At 40.0% G+C, this 13669-nt stretch overlaps 2 protein-coding genes across 8 annotated transcripts in view; one reads left to right on the forward strand and one right to left on the reverse strand.

The window, feature by feature from the left end:
* LOC116429471 (uncharacterized) overlaps window positions 1–2652 on the reverse strand; it is a 91219-nt gene extending 88567 nt beyond the window's left edge. Inside the window, exon 1 of the mRNA XM_031982464.2 lies at window positions 2420–2652. The gene's annotated coding sequence lies outside the window, so the exon portion shown is untranslated. The remainder of the gene's footprint in view (window positions 1–2419) is intronic.
* Window positions 1–13669, forward strand: part of LOC116429466 (TWiK family of potassium channels protein 18) — an 81753-nt gene that overhangs the window by 67944 nt on the left and 140 nt on the right. The window contains exons 1-6 of one of the 7 annotated variants that reach the window (XM_031982451.2): window positions 2876–3248; window positions 3397–3556; window positions 4977–5402; window positions 6859–7210; window positions 8338–8729; window positions 9335–13665. In XM_031982451.2, the coding sequence (XP_031838311.1) occupies window positions 5148–5402; window positions 6859–7210; window positions 8338–8729; window positions 9335–9904 (1569 nt within the window). In that variant the 5' untranslated portion in view covers window positions 2876–3248; window positions 3397–3556; window positions 4977–5147 and the 3' untranslated portion in view covers window positions 9905–13665. Of the gene's footprint in view, window positions 1–2632; window positions 2821–2875; window positions 3557–4976; window positions 5403–6858; window positions 7211–8337; window positions 8730–9334; window positions 13666–13669 lie in introns of those variants that run through there. The other 6 variants (XM_031982452.2, XM_076372347.1, XM_031982453.2 and 3 more) reach the window with 6 other exon arrangements.

Consider the following 13669-nt stretch of genomic DNA (forward strand, 5'->3'; position numbering starts at 1 on the left):
TAGAGTAAACGAAGAATGAAAATAAGTTGACGTGAGAATTTTTTTGTGGATAATAGTAGGGAATGATTGTTTTCTTCCTTTTTATGGTCGTAGTTTTGTAAAATGGAGAACAAGCTGTGGGTTTGTTCAGTTTGGTTGACTGAAGAATGAAAAGTAAGTTTACGTGAGAATCTTTTGTGAGTAATTCTAGGGGATGATTGTTTTATTCTTTTTTATGGTAATAGTTTTGATAAGCAGAAATCAAGCTGTGGGTTTGTTCAGTTAGATTGACTTGTACGTAACTAGAGTAAACGAAGAATGAAAATAAGTTCACGTGAGAATTTTGTTGTGGATAATAATAGGGGATGATTGTTTTCCTCCTTTTTATGGTAATAGTTTTGTAAATGGAGAAAAAGCTGCGGGTTTGTTAAGTTCGGTTAACCTCCGTGTAACTGGAATAAACGAAGGATGAAAAGTAAGTTTACGCAACCTCGTTTTCCTCGATGCACGCACGTAAATAGAGGGTGATATTTATTTACACGCAACTCGCGTCTGGTTATTAACCCTCGGTTACCCTCGGAAAACACGCGTCGTTAACCGGGGTTCTCTTTTATTGACGGAGCAGTTGCAGTCTGTTTTATCATGCAGGTTGAATGTAGTAATTGTAACTACATCATTTTTCGTGGTTCAGGGATTTGGGGATGAGCTAATTTCGTGTACGTCGTGTATAATGACGTGGGTGGGTGATAAAAATTTCATACCACTGCGGAGTAATCCGAGATGAAATTGAATGTTATGGTAGACATTTCTGTGTCACCATGAACCACCTGTGGCGGTGGTTTGTAGACTCGCCACTAGAGGGTTCCTGTACCGATGTCTTTCTCCCTGTTCCAGGTTTCTTGAATTTTTATATATAGATTTCGAAAAAGATGAATAACATTCCAAAAATAATTTTAACTTTCACATTCCCCTTGCCTTGCCTTGTGTTATGTACGAGGTCTGAATATGAAACTTTGGTACTTTTGTTTAACACGTTGACTGCCATATCGGTCACCCATGACCGAAGCCTTCGAATTACTTGACAATAATTATAATTCGTCCGACAACTAATGTCGAATGAAAATATTTTGTAGCGTAAATTACTAGATAACACTGTGACGTATGCATTCCTACACTAAATAATAAGTAACTGTTCCTCTTTATCTTTGCTACAAAAGAGTAAGCGATACATAAAACTCTGAAGGTTTTCGTGGCAGTCAACGTATTAACACTAGAGCTATCGAGCAGTAAAATTGTCTTTTTGAAATTCTTCTGTAGGAACATCAACAGTGCAATTATTAAGACTCCAGTTGATTTAAAAATTAGTTTTATGTGTAGCTAAAAATCAGTTTCTCTAGTACTTTTTCAGAGAAGCTTTTATCTGTTGAATAACTGAGAAAAATGAGATCAAGAATGGCTCATTTGAACTCGTCCAGAAGTTCTAGTGTTGAAAAATAAGATCTTGTTTCAATTAAGTATTGAACATCATTTAAACCAATTTACAAATAGTTGAATTGAACATCAATGAATATAATAATCGATTTACTTTCAACAATAAATTACCTTACTCCTTCCACATCGTAACATCCAAACTCACTGCAAAGGATATCTCATGTTAATCAAATACACCAAAGGCAGCCTAAATTCATCCAAACAATACACTATACATCCAACATCGACCTTGAGCCACAGCAATTTACTTTGCACCCCATCGAAATCAACCGATTACTTAGAACTCCTTAAAATGAATGGATGCACCTCAACAATAACAGACCTTACCTAATAAATTACCTTACTCCTTTTACATCACAATCCAAAAACCAACTGCAAAGAATGCTAATGTTAACCGTTTGAGTGCTGAGGGTCGCTATAGCGCTCTTCTTATGTTGTGCGAAAATTGCGGAGAGTGCGGAGGCGCTTCTGTTTATCAGTATCAATTATAATTTTCTTACTATATTCTTCAAGAAATAAATCAAAGTAACTTTATTTGAATAAATATTATTTTTCGATATCTTTTTGTAACACAATATTTGTGGTCTCATTAGATAACTACTCTTACTAATTTTTCTGCATACACACAAAAGTTGTTTAGCATCGAAACAGTTAAACAAATATACGAAAGGCAGCCAATTTCATCCAAACTCAACCAAACAATACACTACACATCCATATGCTGTCATATACATTCATCGGAATCAACCGATTACTTAGAACTCCTTAAAATGATTGGATGCACCTCAATAATAACAAATGTAACAATAAATTACCTTACTCCATCCACATGAAAATCCAAAATCAACTACAAAGGATGTGTAATGTTAAACAAATACACCAAAGACACCCTATTTCGTCCAAACTCAACCAAACAATACACTACACATCCATGTATCCCTACACCGACCTTGAGCCGCAGCAATTTACTTTGCACCCCTTCATCGGAATCAACCGGTGCTCACAATGGTCCGTAACAGTACCAGCGGCATAGTTCGAGTTTCACGGTATTCAAGCGTGTCCCAAACCGTTCATTGTATTTCGGTCGTCTACAAATATGCTCGGTCGGGCGGCAAAAGAGACGAGACGAGACGAGAAGAGAAGAGAAGAGAAGAGGGAGAAGAGATACGTGCTAGCGATACGCGGTCGTGGGCGTATTTAAACTATCGTGGACGCGACAGAAGCGAGGAATGGCGGAGTGCAACCGAGAGAAACGGGGTTGGGGGGAGAGAGAGAGAGTCTCTCGGCAGAGTTCACGATGTAGTCCGCGGGGCTGTTGTTGATAGCAGTGTTCCCCATCGGCGTGCACAGGTACATCTGTTAGGAAAGTGTGGTCGCGTTAACGGGCCTCCCGCGCCTCGCGTAGGAGGCGGATACACGGCTGGAGGTCGATTGTGGCTATTTCTGCGCGTGCACGCGCGCGACGATGGTGTAGGACGATCGCTTTATCAGCCGTGACGAGGGTGGTGGCGCGGTGGCGCGGCCGCGACTCCTCCTCGCCGTTGAATGCCGGTTAAAAGCGCGAAAACGGGACATTTATTTCGGGAAATCGAGCCGGCCGCGATTATTAACTCCGCGTAATGGGACGCTCGCCCCGGCAGGAAATTGAAAAACACGAGGGCGCACCAGGAGGAGGAAGAGGAAGAGGAGGATGAGGAGAGGGATGAGGGGACCGACAGGGTGGGCGGCGCTGGTTGGTCGGGATCCAATTCTTTCGGCGTTGGACCGGCAGCCGCCCGGTGAGACGGGAATTCACGCTGTTTACGCAAAAAGCTTCCGTCGTATTCCACTTCTAGGCTGGCTCGAGGGGGATAAACAATCCGCGCGTTGTTCCAGTTTACGGGAATACTTGCACACCGGATGCTTGACCCCAGGGACTCGCGTCAGTTACAGATCCTGCGAAACGAGATCGCGCTCCCCTGAAGCATACACTTTTCTAAATGAATTCTTTACGCGGACCATATTCACCGGGACGAGGAATTGGAATGAACGCCTGGCGTGGGTCACGATCAACGCGATGATGGTCCATTCTGACTGCTGGTTGCCGGTAAATTAAACTGTCCTCGATTTCTCGCGCGGCTCTTTGTCGGTTCCACGATTGCGGCGCGGCGTTCTTGTCGAGGAAAATCGTTCAGCCTCGATGTTCGCCGCGAACTTTCGCGATATTCTCGTTCCGAGGTGGATGGGATTTAATGATTTTGCTATTGCGGGTGTATACAGTCAACGAAAATGGAGTTGATGGTTGACACTATGGATACTATAGATATTGTTATTAGAAATTATGAACTACGACATTATTCATTCGTTTTTCTAATATTTCGTTTAGATTTAGATTGAAGAAAGTATAATCGGAGACCGTCGCCGAAATAATCGCTGATTGTCATTCGAAATCTTCCGGGAAAAGCTAACCGTTGAAAAACTCGAGAAGAGTTTTGAAAATACACGACTAATCTTGGAAAATAAGTTAACCCTTTGCAGACGAATATCGACATTTCGGCGAAATGAAACTTTCGAAGACTAAGTCGCGAACAAATGATTTAACCCTTTGCACTCCAAAGGTGCCTCTCAGTCACCACTCGATTAGTGCATCAAAACTGTAAAATTTCATATTTAACATTAAGTCTCGAGTTATCTGCCGATACGTGAAATGTGGAAATAAAATACCATTGTTCCTCTTATTTTCTGAATAGATTCCTTGTTAAGTTTAAAAAAATGTCATATGTATCTCATAAAAGTAAACTGAATATTTCTAGTGACAAATTTTTGGAGTGCAAAGGGTTAATTAGTCAAATAGCAAGAAATGTACTTCCCTTTCATTCTATTACTCAACCCCTTAACGCACAGTTTTTTTTAAAAAAACCGGCCAAGAAAAATCAATTTTGATATACTGCGCTTCTGTTCCATGGAAAAAGGCTATATTTTATTCTTGAATAAATAAGTGTTATAGCTTACAATCCCATGTAAACGATAAATATCAATAAAACGATTTTTTTTCTTCGCTTTCATATTGTTATTTTCACAGTTTGGCCTGTTTAGCGCGCTCGAATTAACTCGAGCGTGCAAGTTAAGGGGTTAAGCAACCGATATATTTAGCTTCACCTGCTGAAGATTTTGTATTTCAAGGAACCCTCGTCCGCGAAGGGTTAAAATCTCAAAAGGCATCTTCCGACACCTTCTGCAGAAACAGCGTTGAATACTCCGCATCCCCCTCTACGGTGAAAGCTCGTAGACGTTAGCCCTAAATCGCGACGCAAGCCCGTACAGTGGCTTGAAGGGGCCATAAACGTCCCGTAGACGTCTAAATCTACGCAAGAGCCGGGCGGCGTTCAGCGTGTCTAAGATACATGGTATCGCAGGATCTCGGGATTCCATGCGGAGCCTTAATTGCCAAGTAAGGGGCAATTAGCCCCGCGGGTAGCAGGGTGTTCGGGTGACATCTAATCGGATCCCGGTAATCTCTGTGACAGGCTTGCCACCGCACCAGATGGACGAGGCTCGAGGGAGGATTGTAGAACGATAGGAGGCGACCGGTTGCGGCTGCAGCTGCGGCGTCGGTCGCTGCACCTGCAGCTGCAGCTGCGGCGACGGCGACGGCGGCGACGCTGCCGGTAGCAGCGGTTCGATCGGACGGCGTAACGATGCAGAGCACCGGCGACTACTATCAGAGAGCGAGATGTTGTCCGGGAAGGAACGCGAACGCGAACGCCGAGGCGCTGCGCATCAGCACGACCGTCAGGGGCGCGGAGTTGCTCTGCTGTTGCTGCAGCTGCAGCACCTCGACCTCGACCAAAACGCCAGGCCTCCTGGCCAGCCTCGGGGTCTGCGTCCTCGTCTTGGGGTACACGCTGCTAGGGGCTTTCGCGTTCATGGCGCTGGAGGGCGGCCTCAAGTCGGTACGTAGCGGTTTTTTTATTGTTAACGCATCGCGCGCCGGGTAATTTTCAGAAAACTGAATTGTGCGGATGGCAGTTTTTATTATTAAGGAACCATTAACATCAAGAAACGAAGCTATATTTTCATATTTCACGTTACTTTCGTATCTTCCGTTTCGAATACAAAATTATTATTACACGTATCTTCATTCTAAACTCTTTACACTCGATAATTTTTTACTAGGAATATTCATCAATCCAATGAAATAAATTTGACATTCACTATTAACCCTTTGCACTCGACAATATTTTTCATTACAAGCATTCATTATTTTCTGACGAAATATTAACAATATTATTTGCAAATTACATAAAGAAACGTCTTGCATAAATTATAGAGCAGAGTTGTTTTATTTCTATGTTTCATTTGTTAATACCTGATTCAACATTTTATATTGAATTTTTCAGTTTACAATTTTGTTGCGTTCAATCAAATGACGACTGAGAGTCGCTCCTTAAGTGCAAAGGGTTAAGAAACCATGAACATCAAGAAACGAAGCTATATTTTCATTTTTCACATTACTGTCCTATCTTCCATTTCGAATACAAAATTATTGTTACATGTATCTTCATTCTAAACTCTTTACACTCGATAATTTTTCACCAGGAATATTCATCGATCCAACAAAATAAATTCAACATTCTTCACTGTTAAGAAACATAGTAACAAGGAACAATATTTCATATTTCACATATCAATGTATTCAAAACAATTTAATATTATACATAAAGCTTTTTAATTCTACTATATCCAATTAACACATTGCGTAGCGGCTAATTTTCAGAAAACTGAATTGTTGCGGATGGCAATTTTCACTGAGATCAACTTATATCGCTATACATACAAAAACTCAGATATCATATTGTTATGTAACATATATTAACCCTTAGCACTCCAGGTTGTTTTGTAATCCATCAACAACTGCAACTAATTTCTATGGTATTCCTAGTGAAAATTAGAAATGCTATAACATTTCTTCGATCTTTTATTTTCCTTCGTAGCACAAAATTTGGATGCGCGGAAAATCGAATAATTTTAGGGTAGTTTCTTTAAGATTCATTAAAATATTTAATATTATAACTTCTGCAATATTGGAGCCTACAGAGTTCAAAGAATTAAATAGATAATCAATTCGAATTTAATTTTATATTTTTTTCAATGCTTTGGTAATTAGTGAAGTTGCATAGTTAAGTGTCTTTATATGAAAACGAGATCTCTCGTTAACGTCAACGTGTTAACTTCAAACTACCCTCCCATTGTTAAGACTACAGTAGATTACTCGCTGATAGATGTAACAACTGCTAACCTGGTTTACAGTTTTAACGTATTCGATCTAACGCTCGCCATCCAAATCTTCTCTTATCCCGATTAGCCGAATGGTAAATTCTCGTGGCAATTCTATGTTAATCCTTCCAGGATTCGAACGATCTGCTCGTTGCCGGTGGCTCAAAGTCCGACGGTGGGTCTAACGTGGTGCCCAGCCTGGAAGATGATTCAGCCGCCATGGAGCTCAGGGCACGCACCGTAGAGAGGCTTTGGAGCATCACGGAGGATTTGAACGTGCTGTACAAGGAGAATTGGACTCGATTAGCAGCGAGAGAGGTGTTCGAGTTTCAGGAGAACCTGGCGCGTGGCATTAGACGGACTTCCTCGCAATACGAACCGGTTGGCTCTCGCTCCAGGGATCATCCTATGGACAGGAGGTCGCATCGTCGGTGGACATTCAGCGGCAGTCTCTTGTATTCGCTGACGCTCATCACCACAATCGGTATGGCCTACGAACATTCAACTGTTAACAGGTTGAATGCCATGGAGTCACCGGTGACCACCAACCAAATTAAATTACTATAGTTCATTCAATTAACCCTTTGCGGGCGAAGATTCTTTGAGATATACAAAGCCTTCGGCAGATCGAGCTAAATTATATACGGATTACTTAATTAATAGAAAAAAGGAAACTACGTGCTGATTTCTTGCTTTTCGACTAATCATATCATTTGTTCGCGACTTAGTGTTACGAATATAAAGTTTCATCTCGCCGAAATATCGACATTCGTCCGCGAAGAGTTAAACCATGGTTATTTGAAGATGTTTCTATATTATAGACAATGCTACCTGATGCGGTGATATTCAGCTAGATGAACATGTAATAATAATAACGCAAATCAATTAAATGATTTAATAGTATGTTTTTTGCATTTTTTACATTTTGCTCTATAAATTCGTGCGGCATTCAACGTGTTAATTAAACTACATCTTTGGCAACCACTGTTCGATAGTTTCAATAACTTCAACTTTTACACGCTAAGGCATGTAAATTACTATGATCAACACTTAACACGTTGACTGCCACGAGGGTGGCAATGAACCATGTTGAATGCTTGATGCATCTAAATTCGATAAATTGTATTGTTTGTAAACGTTGTAAATAGTATCAACCTCTTATCAAACTGTGCTATCAAAAACTAAAACTGAGCATTCAGGCGGACTCAGAAAAAAAACGATTTAACATGTCCTTATACGAAGACACCATGTTGAATGCTTGGTGCATCTAAATTCAGTAACCTGTATTGTTTAGAAACGTTGTAAATAGTATCAACCTCTTAACAAATTGTGTTATCAAAAACTGAAACTAAGTATTCAAGTGGACTCAGAAAAAAAACAATTTAACATGTCCTTACACGAAGACGCCATGACGAATGCTTGGTGCATCTAAATTCAGTAAATTGTATTGTTTGTAAACGTTGTAAATGGTATCAGCCTCTCTTATCAAACTGTGTTATAAAAAACTAAAACTAAGCCTTCAGGTGCACTCAGGGAAAAAATAATTTAAAATAAATTATATCCTTACACGAAGACGCCATGATTGAAAGCGTTAACCTACGATTGTTTCAGGGTACGGCAGCGTAGCGCCGCGTACGATCTGGGGTCGTCTAATCACGATAGTGTACGCGCTGGCCGGGATTCCCCTGATGCTAGTCTATCTGAGCACAGTGGGCGACGTGCTCGCGAGAAGCTTCCGTCGTTTGTACGGCCGGCTCTGCAGGCCCCGGAACTGCACGAGGAAGCAGCAACCGCCCCCACCCCCACCCCCGGTCGGCGGTATCATGAGCAAGACCTATAGATACGACAACCACGTTGACACAAAATCCGGCAACTATTACTCGGCCAGCAGAGAGAGTTCTTGCGACGATCTGGGGACGCGCGGCACTAGCAGCGCCATCTTGCTCGATTGTGGAAGCGAGGGGTTGCTCCACGCTACCACCAGCTCTACCGCTGCTCTCCAGGTACACCGACGTTCGCTTGTTTATTATCCGAAATAATAGTTGTTGTAATTGCCTCGGGTAAGAGTGAGAGAGACAAAGGGATGATAGGTGAAGAATAAGAGAATAGGTTGCTTTAGTAGAGGGAAGCTAAGAGGCTATTAACTTGGTCCAAAGAAGCGGAATAACATGGCACGAGGGAAATGAAAGGACAAAACAGTGCTGAGGAAGGAATCACTGAGAAATTGTTAGGATAATATACATATATATATATGTATAAATAATAATATATAATATATTAATATAAATAATAATAATTATTATTATTATTATTATTATTATTATTATATATATATATTACTCAGTTCATTCGAATTCAAAGTAAATTAATATTTACTTACTTTGACTTATTTACTTACTGATTCACTTTCATTAACATTTACTTTATTAATATTCCTCTATATCAACTATTATACTTACAAGAAAGTATAGACACAATACATGCTTAGGATTCTTCTCGTTTCCCAATAAATTAACGACAAAGTAACCGTATCGATCAGAGTCGAGAAAGAAATCATAGACCAAGGGGTTAACAACGTTATACAATAATATTTCTCCAATTGTTCCAGGACGTGTCGTCCGGAAACAGCAAACGTCACTTCCACCCGTGCTCGTTGTCTCTGTCGACGACCTCGTCGCCCGGTTACATGGTAGAGACGAACGCGGTCAGGATACCGATAAGCCTTTGCCTGGTGATCATGCTGATCTACATATGCGGCGGCGCGGTAATGTTCAACCGGCTCGAGGGGTGGAGCCTCCTAGAAGGCGGTTACTTCTGCTTCACTAGCCTGGGCACTATTGGGTTCGGCGACCTGATGCCGGTCGGAAGAAACGCGGCGACAGCGACGCTGGAGGAGCTCAGCTTGTGCGCCTGCTCCCTCTACATACTCGCCGGGATGGGCCTGATCGCCATGTGCTTCAACCTCGTCCAGGAGGAGGTGGTACGCGTGGTCAGGGTCTTCGGTAGAACCTGCGGCATGTCGTCCGGGGTGGTGGTCGGACCAATCGGTGGTACAGGTATCCCTGATGCAGGCATTCGACGGGGAACCGCTAGATCATTCCGGCCGAATAATCCCCTGGTTCTTTGTAGCGTTAACACCGTGACATTTTTTTCGCCCAACAGTGGTACCGTTACTTAACCTCTTAGGCACGGCTGAATTTTACGCGGGCCTGTTTCTCTGTACGGCGGAGTACATTGGAATTAAGTTTTTCATGATTAAATTATCATTTTTCTTAAAGATGTGATATACATAATTTAACTTTAACTATTTACTTTATTAGTTTAATAGTTACTTTAATATTTACTTTAATAGTTTAATAGTTACTTCAATATTTACTTTAATAGTTAGTAATACAATTGGGTATGATACATGATAGATTGGTAGCGACGGAACCACTATGGTGGCGCGTCGTTCAGAAAGATGGCGTCCGCGGAAGCCACTATAATGGCGCGTCGTGCCTAAGAGGTTAACACGTTCAACCCGGCGCATTTTCTCGAAGTCTCTTCGGCGTACACGAAATTATAAGTTGTTTGTTCATCTGGCAGCGCTTGTTTACTTCAGATGGATCAAAAGTGTGGACCACCGGTGGTTCACGCTGGGTTGAACGTGTTAACTTGCGCTGGAAATGAATTCAGAAATTTGGCAAAGTCTGCGATGAATTTTGTTTTTACGTATTTCACACTGATGTTTACACTTATTCTGTTTGTTAACCCTTTGCGGACGAATTTCGACTTTTCGATCAGATGAAATGTTCATATTTGTAATACTAAGTTGACGAATGACTTAACACTAGAACTACCGAGCATTTAATACGATTAATATGCAATTCCCATAAAAATTGTAACGATAGATTATTTTCAGTTTCTTCGAACATTCATTATAGTACTCAAATGAAGCTATTCATTTTCAAAATCATTTCGAATATTCAATGCTTCGAAGATATCAATAATTGCTAAACAAAAGAATCGAAACCAGTCATTTTGACTGGCACGGTAGTTCTAGTGTTAATTTACTTGAATAGCAAGTGATCAGTGTATAGTTCCCTTTTTACTGTTGTTTAAGCGTTCGATGTATAATTTAGCATAAAATGTTGCAAGCTTTATGTACTTTAAAGAGTCTTCGTCCGCAAAGGGTTAGTCATTCTGTATAGAGTGATACATTTCGAAGTAATCGATAGGCGTAATGCAACAAGATTGTCGATGTGTGAAAGACATCATTGAGAATTTTCGGATAGAAATGTCTCAGCGTGCTTGCCACGTCTTTCCAGCGCAAGTTGTTAACTCCTTGCCTGATTTGATTTCGTAGGTACATTTGTTAGAACTATTTATCGTTAATAATGCACTAATAACAGAAAACATTCCATGCTCTTTCTATGTTTGGATTTAGTATATACCATAGAAATTGCTAAGAAGAACAATGTATCATTTGAATCTAACACGACTCGATAATATTTATGTTTGTTAAACCATAGAAATCTCCACCTTGTGTCTGACACGATATTGTAATGGGTTAACCCCTTGTAATGTGTCAGACTCGTGAATATTTTCAACAGGATTTAACAAAGATGAATATTACTCGATTCATTCGAATTCAAGAGAAATATTATTCTTTTGTGATTCATTATTATACTTAAGAGCAAACATACATGTAGAATAAGCCTACAATTTTTCTCTTTCTCCAATAAATTATTAACGACAAAGTAGTCGTGTCGATCAAAGTTGAGAAGAAAATCAGAGGGCAAGGGGTTGACACGTTCCGTGCCGTTTTTTCAAAGCTTTCCATTAAGACCGCTTGCAGTTCTCAGTGAAAAACGAAGGACTCTTTGAATATTTATTGTAGAAGCAAATGTAAGCGTATCAACCCTCTATGGGCCAAATGTTTATTCATGATTATAACGAAATCTGTGCAGTAGAAAATTCATAAATATTTCAATACGAGTGAACAATGTATTCAATAGTTTCAATAATTTCATTGAACCAATATATTTTGTAACTTTCAAGTTACAATGACGTTGAACTTTCACGCCTTAGCGTGTCAACGTTTACAAACAATACAATTTATCGAATTTAGATGCATCAAGCATTCAACATGGCGTCTTCGTATAAGGACATACTAAATTATCTTCTTCCTGAGTCCACTTGAATGCTCAGTTTTAGTTTTTGATAGCACAATTTGATAAGAGGTTGATACTATTTACAACGTTTACAAACAATACAATTTATCGAATTTAGATGCACCAAGCATTCAACATGGTTCATTGCCACCCCGTGGCAGTCAACGTGTTAAGTGTTGATTATAATAATTTACACGCCTTAGCGTGTAAAAGTTGAACTTTTTGAAACTATCGAATACATTGTTCATTCGTATTCATACGTTAATATTTATGAATTTTGTAATGCATAGATATTGTTATAATCATGAACAAAAATTCGAGCAAAAGAGGGTTGATATGCTTATATTTGATTCTACAAGAAATATTTAAAAAGTTCTTCGTTTTTCAATGGGAGTTCCAAGTGTTACCCCATATACACCCCACGCGGCACGGAACGTGTTTACCGATGTCGATGGTAACGCTACCATAAAGCGCTTGTTGGTAAAAGTCTGTCACTCTAGAACAGTGGTTGCCAAAGATGTAGTTTAACTAACACTAGACAATCAACACTGTGGGTTAATTAACACTAGATTCACGGAACGCGTCGACTCGACTCATATTGAATTTTCTAAACATTATTTGCTAAGTGTTTTGCTAATCGTCTACGTTTAAACCTCTAATTTCCGAAATCTGAAGGAATATCGATTTTTCTGAAAACGATAGAACAAGCTGTACAATAAATGTCCGTGAATCTAGTGTTAAGATACGAGTCCCTAGTTGTAGAGGTTTCACATCGTTTTAGATCGATTCGAAGTGTTTTTGCTTCCTCCAATATCGAGTACAGTGCTAGCAATAAAACAGTTTGAGAACCACTGTTTTAGAATTATAAAGTTACTCTTAACCCTTTGCGAAGATTCTTTAAAATATACACGTTCAGCAGATGAAGCTAAATTAATTGGAAAAAATGAAAGTACGTACTGATCTCTTGCTGTTCGAGTAATTAACACGTTGAATTGTTTGAAACAATTACAATAAGAAAATTCATATTGAATCGAAATATTTAGCAACACCAGAAGCTAGATAATAGTGCAATACGAGTGATACCAAAACATTAATAATTATTTCTAATACTATTTTCCTCTATCATAAAGGAGTGAACCTTACTATAACAAAACCCTCGAAATTCTCTTGTCAGTCAACGCATTGAATCATTTGTTTCTGACTTAGCATTCTGAATATGAAAATTCGATCTCGCCGAAAGGATATTCGTCCGCAAAGGGTTAGAGTGTTCTTAGAACTTGTCCAATTCTGCGCAGTTCGCTTCATTCTTAACACGTTGAATGCCAACCAAATCAAATTACAATTCGCTCAACTAAACAATGATTATTCGAAGAAATATCTATATTATAAACAACACTACCTAACGCAGTGACATTCAGATCAATATGCAACAATAACACTGCAATCGAACGATTCAATATTACATTTTCCCCATTTTGCTCAATGAAATCACGTGGCGTTCAACGTGTCAAACGAACAGCCTCCATCTGTGACAGAATTAGACAAAGACGAAGCGCGGGCACAAAAGTGTCTCGATTTCTCACGAACATGTCAAGCGATCGTTTCCATGTGCACGTTCGATTCCATACATAGAGAAAGAGCGGTTCTGATTCAAATGGTGTCGGGGATTTCAATCGAGCATCTTGACCACTCTGCATAACCCCTTTTCTCGAGAAGCACTCTAGTACGATACGCGTATGAATCCCGATGTAGACCGACGGAAACACTTCAACGCGATTTCGTTTGCCGTC

This window comes from Nomia melanderi, chromosome 1, assembly GCF_051020985.1.
Source record: "Nomia melanderi isolate GNS246 chromosome 1, iyNomMela1, whole genome shotgun sequence".
Taxonomy (NCBI): Eukaryota; Metazoa; Arthropoda; class Insecta; order Hymenoptera; family Halictidae; genus Nomia; species Nomia melanderi.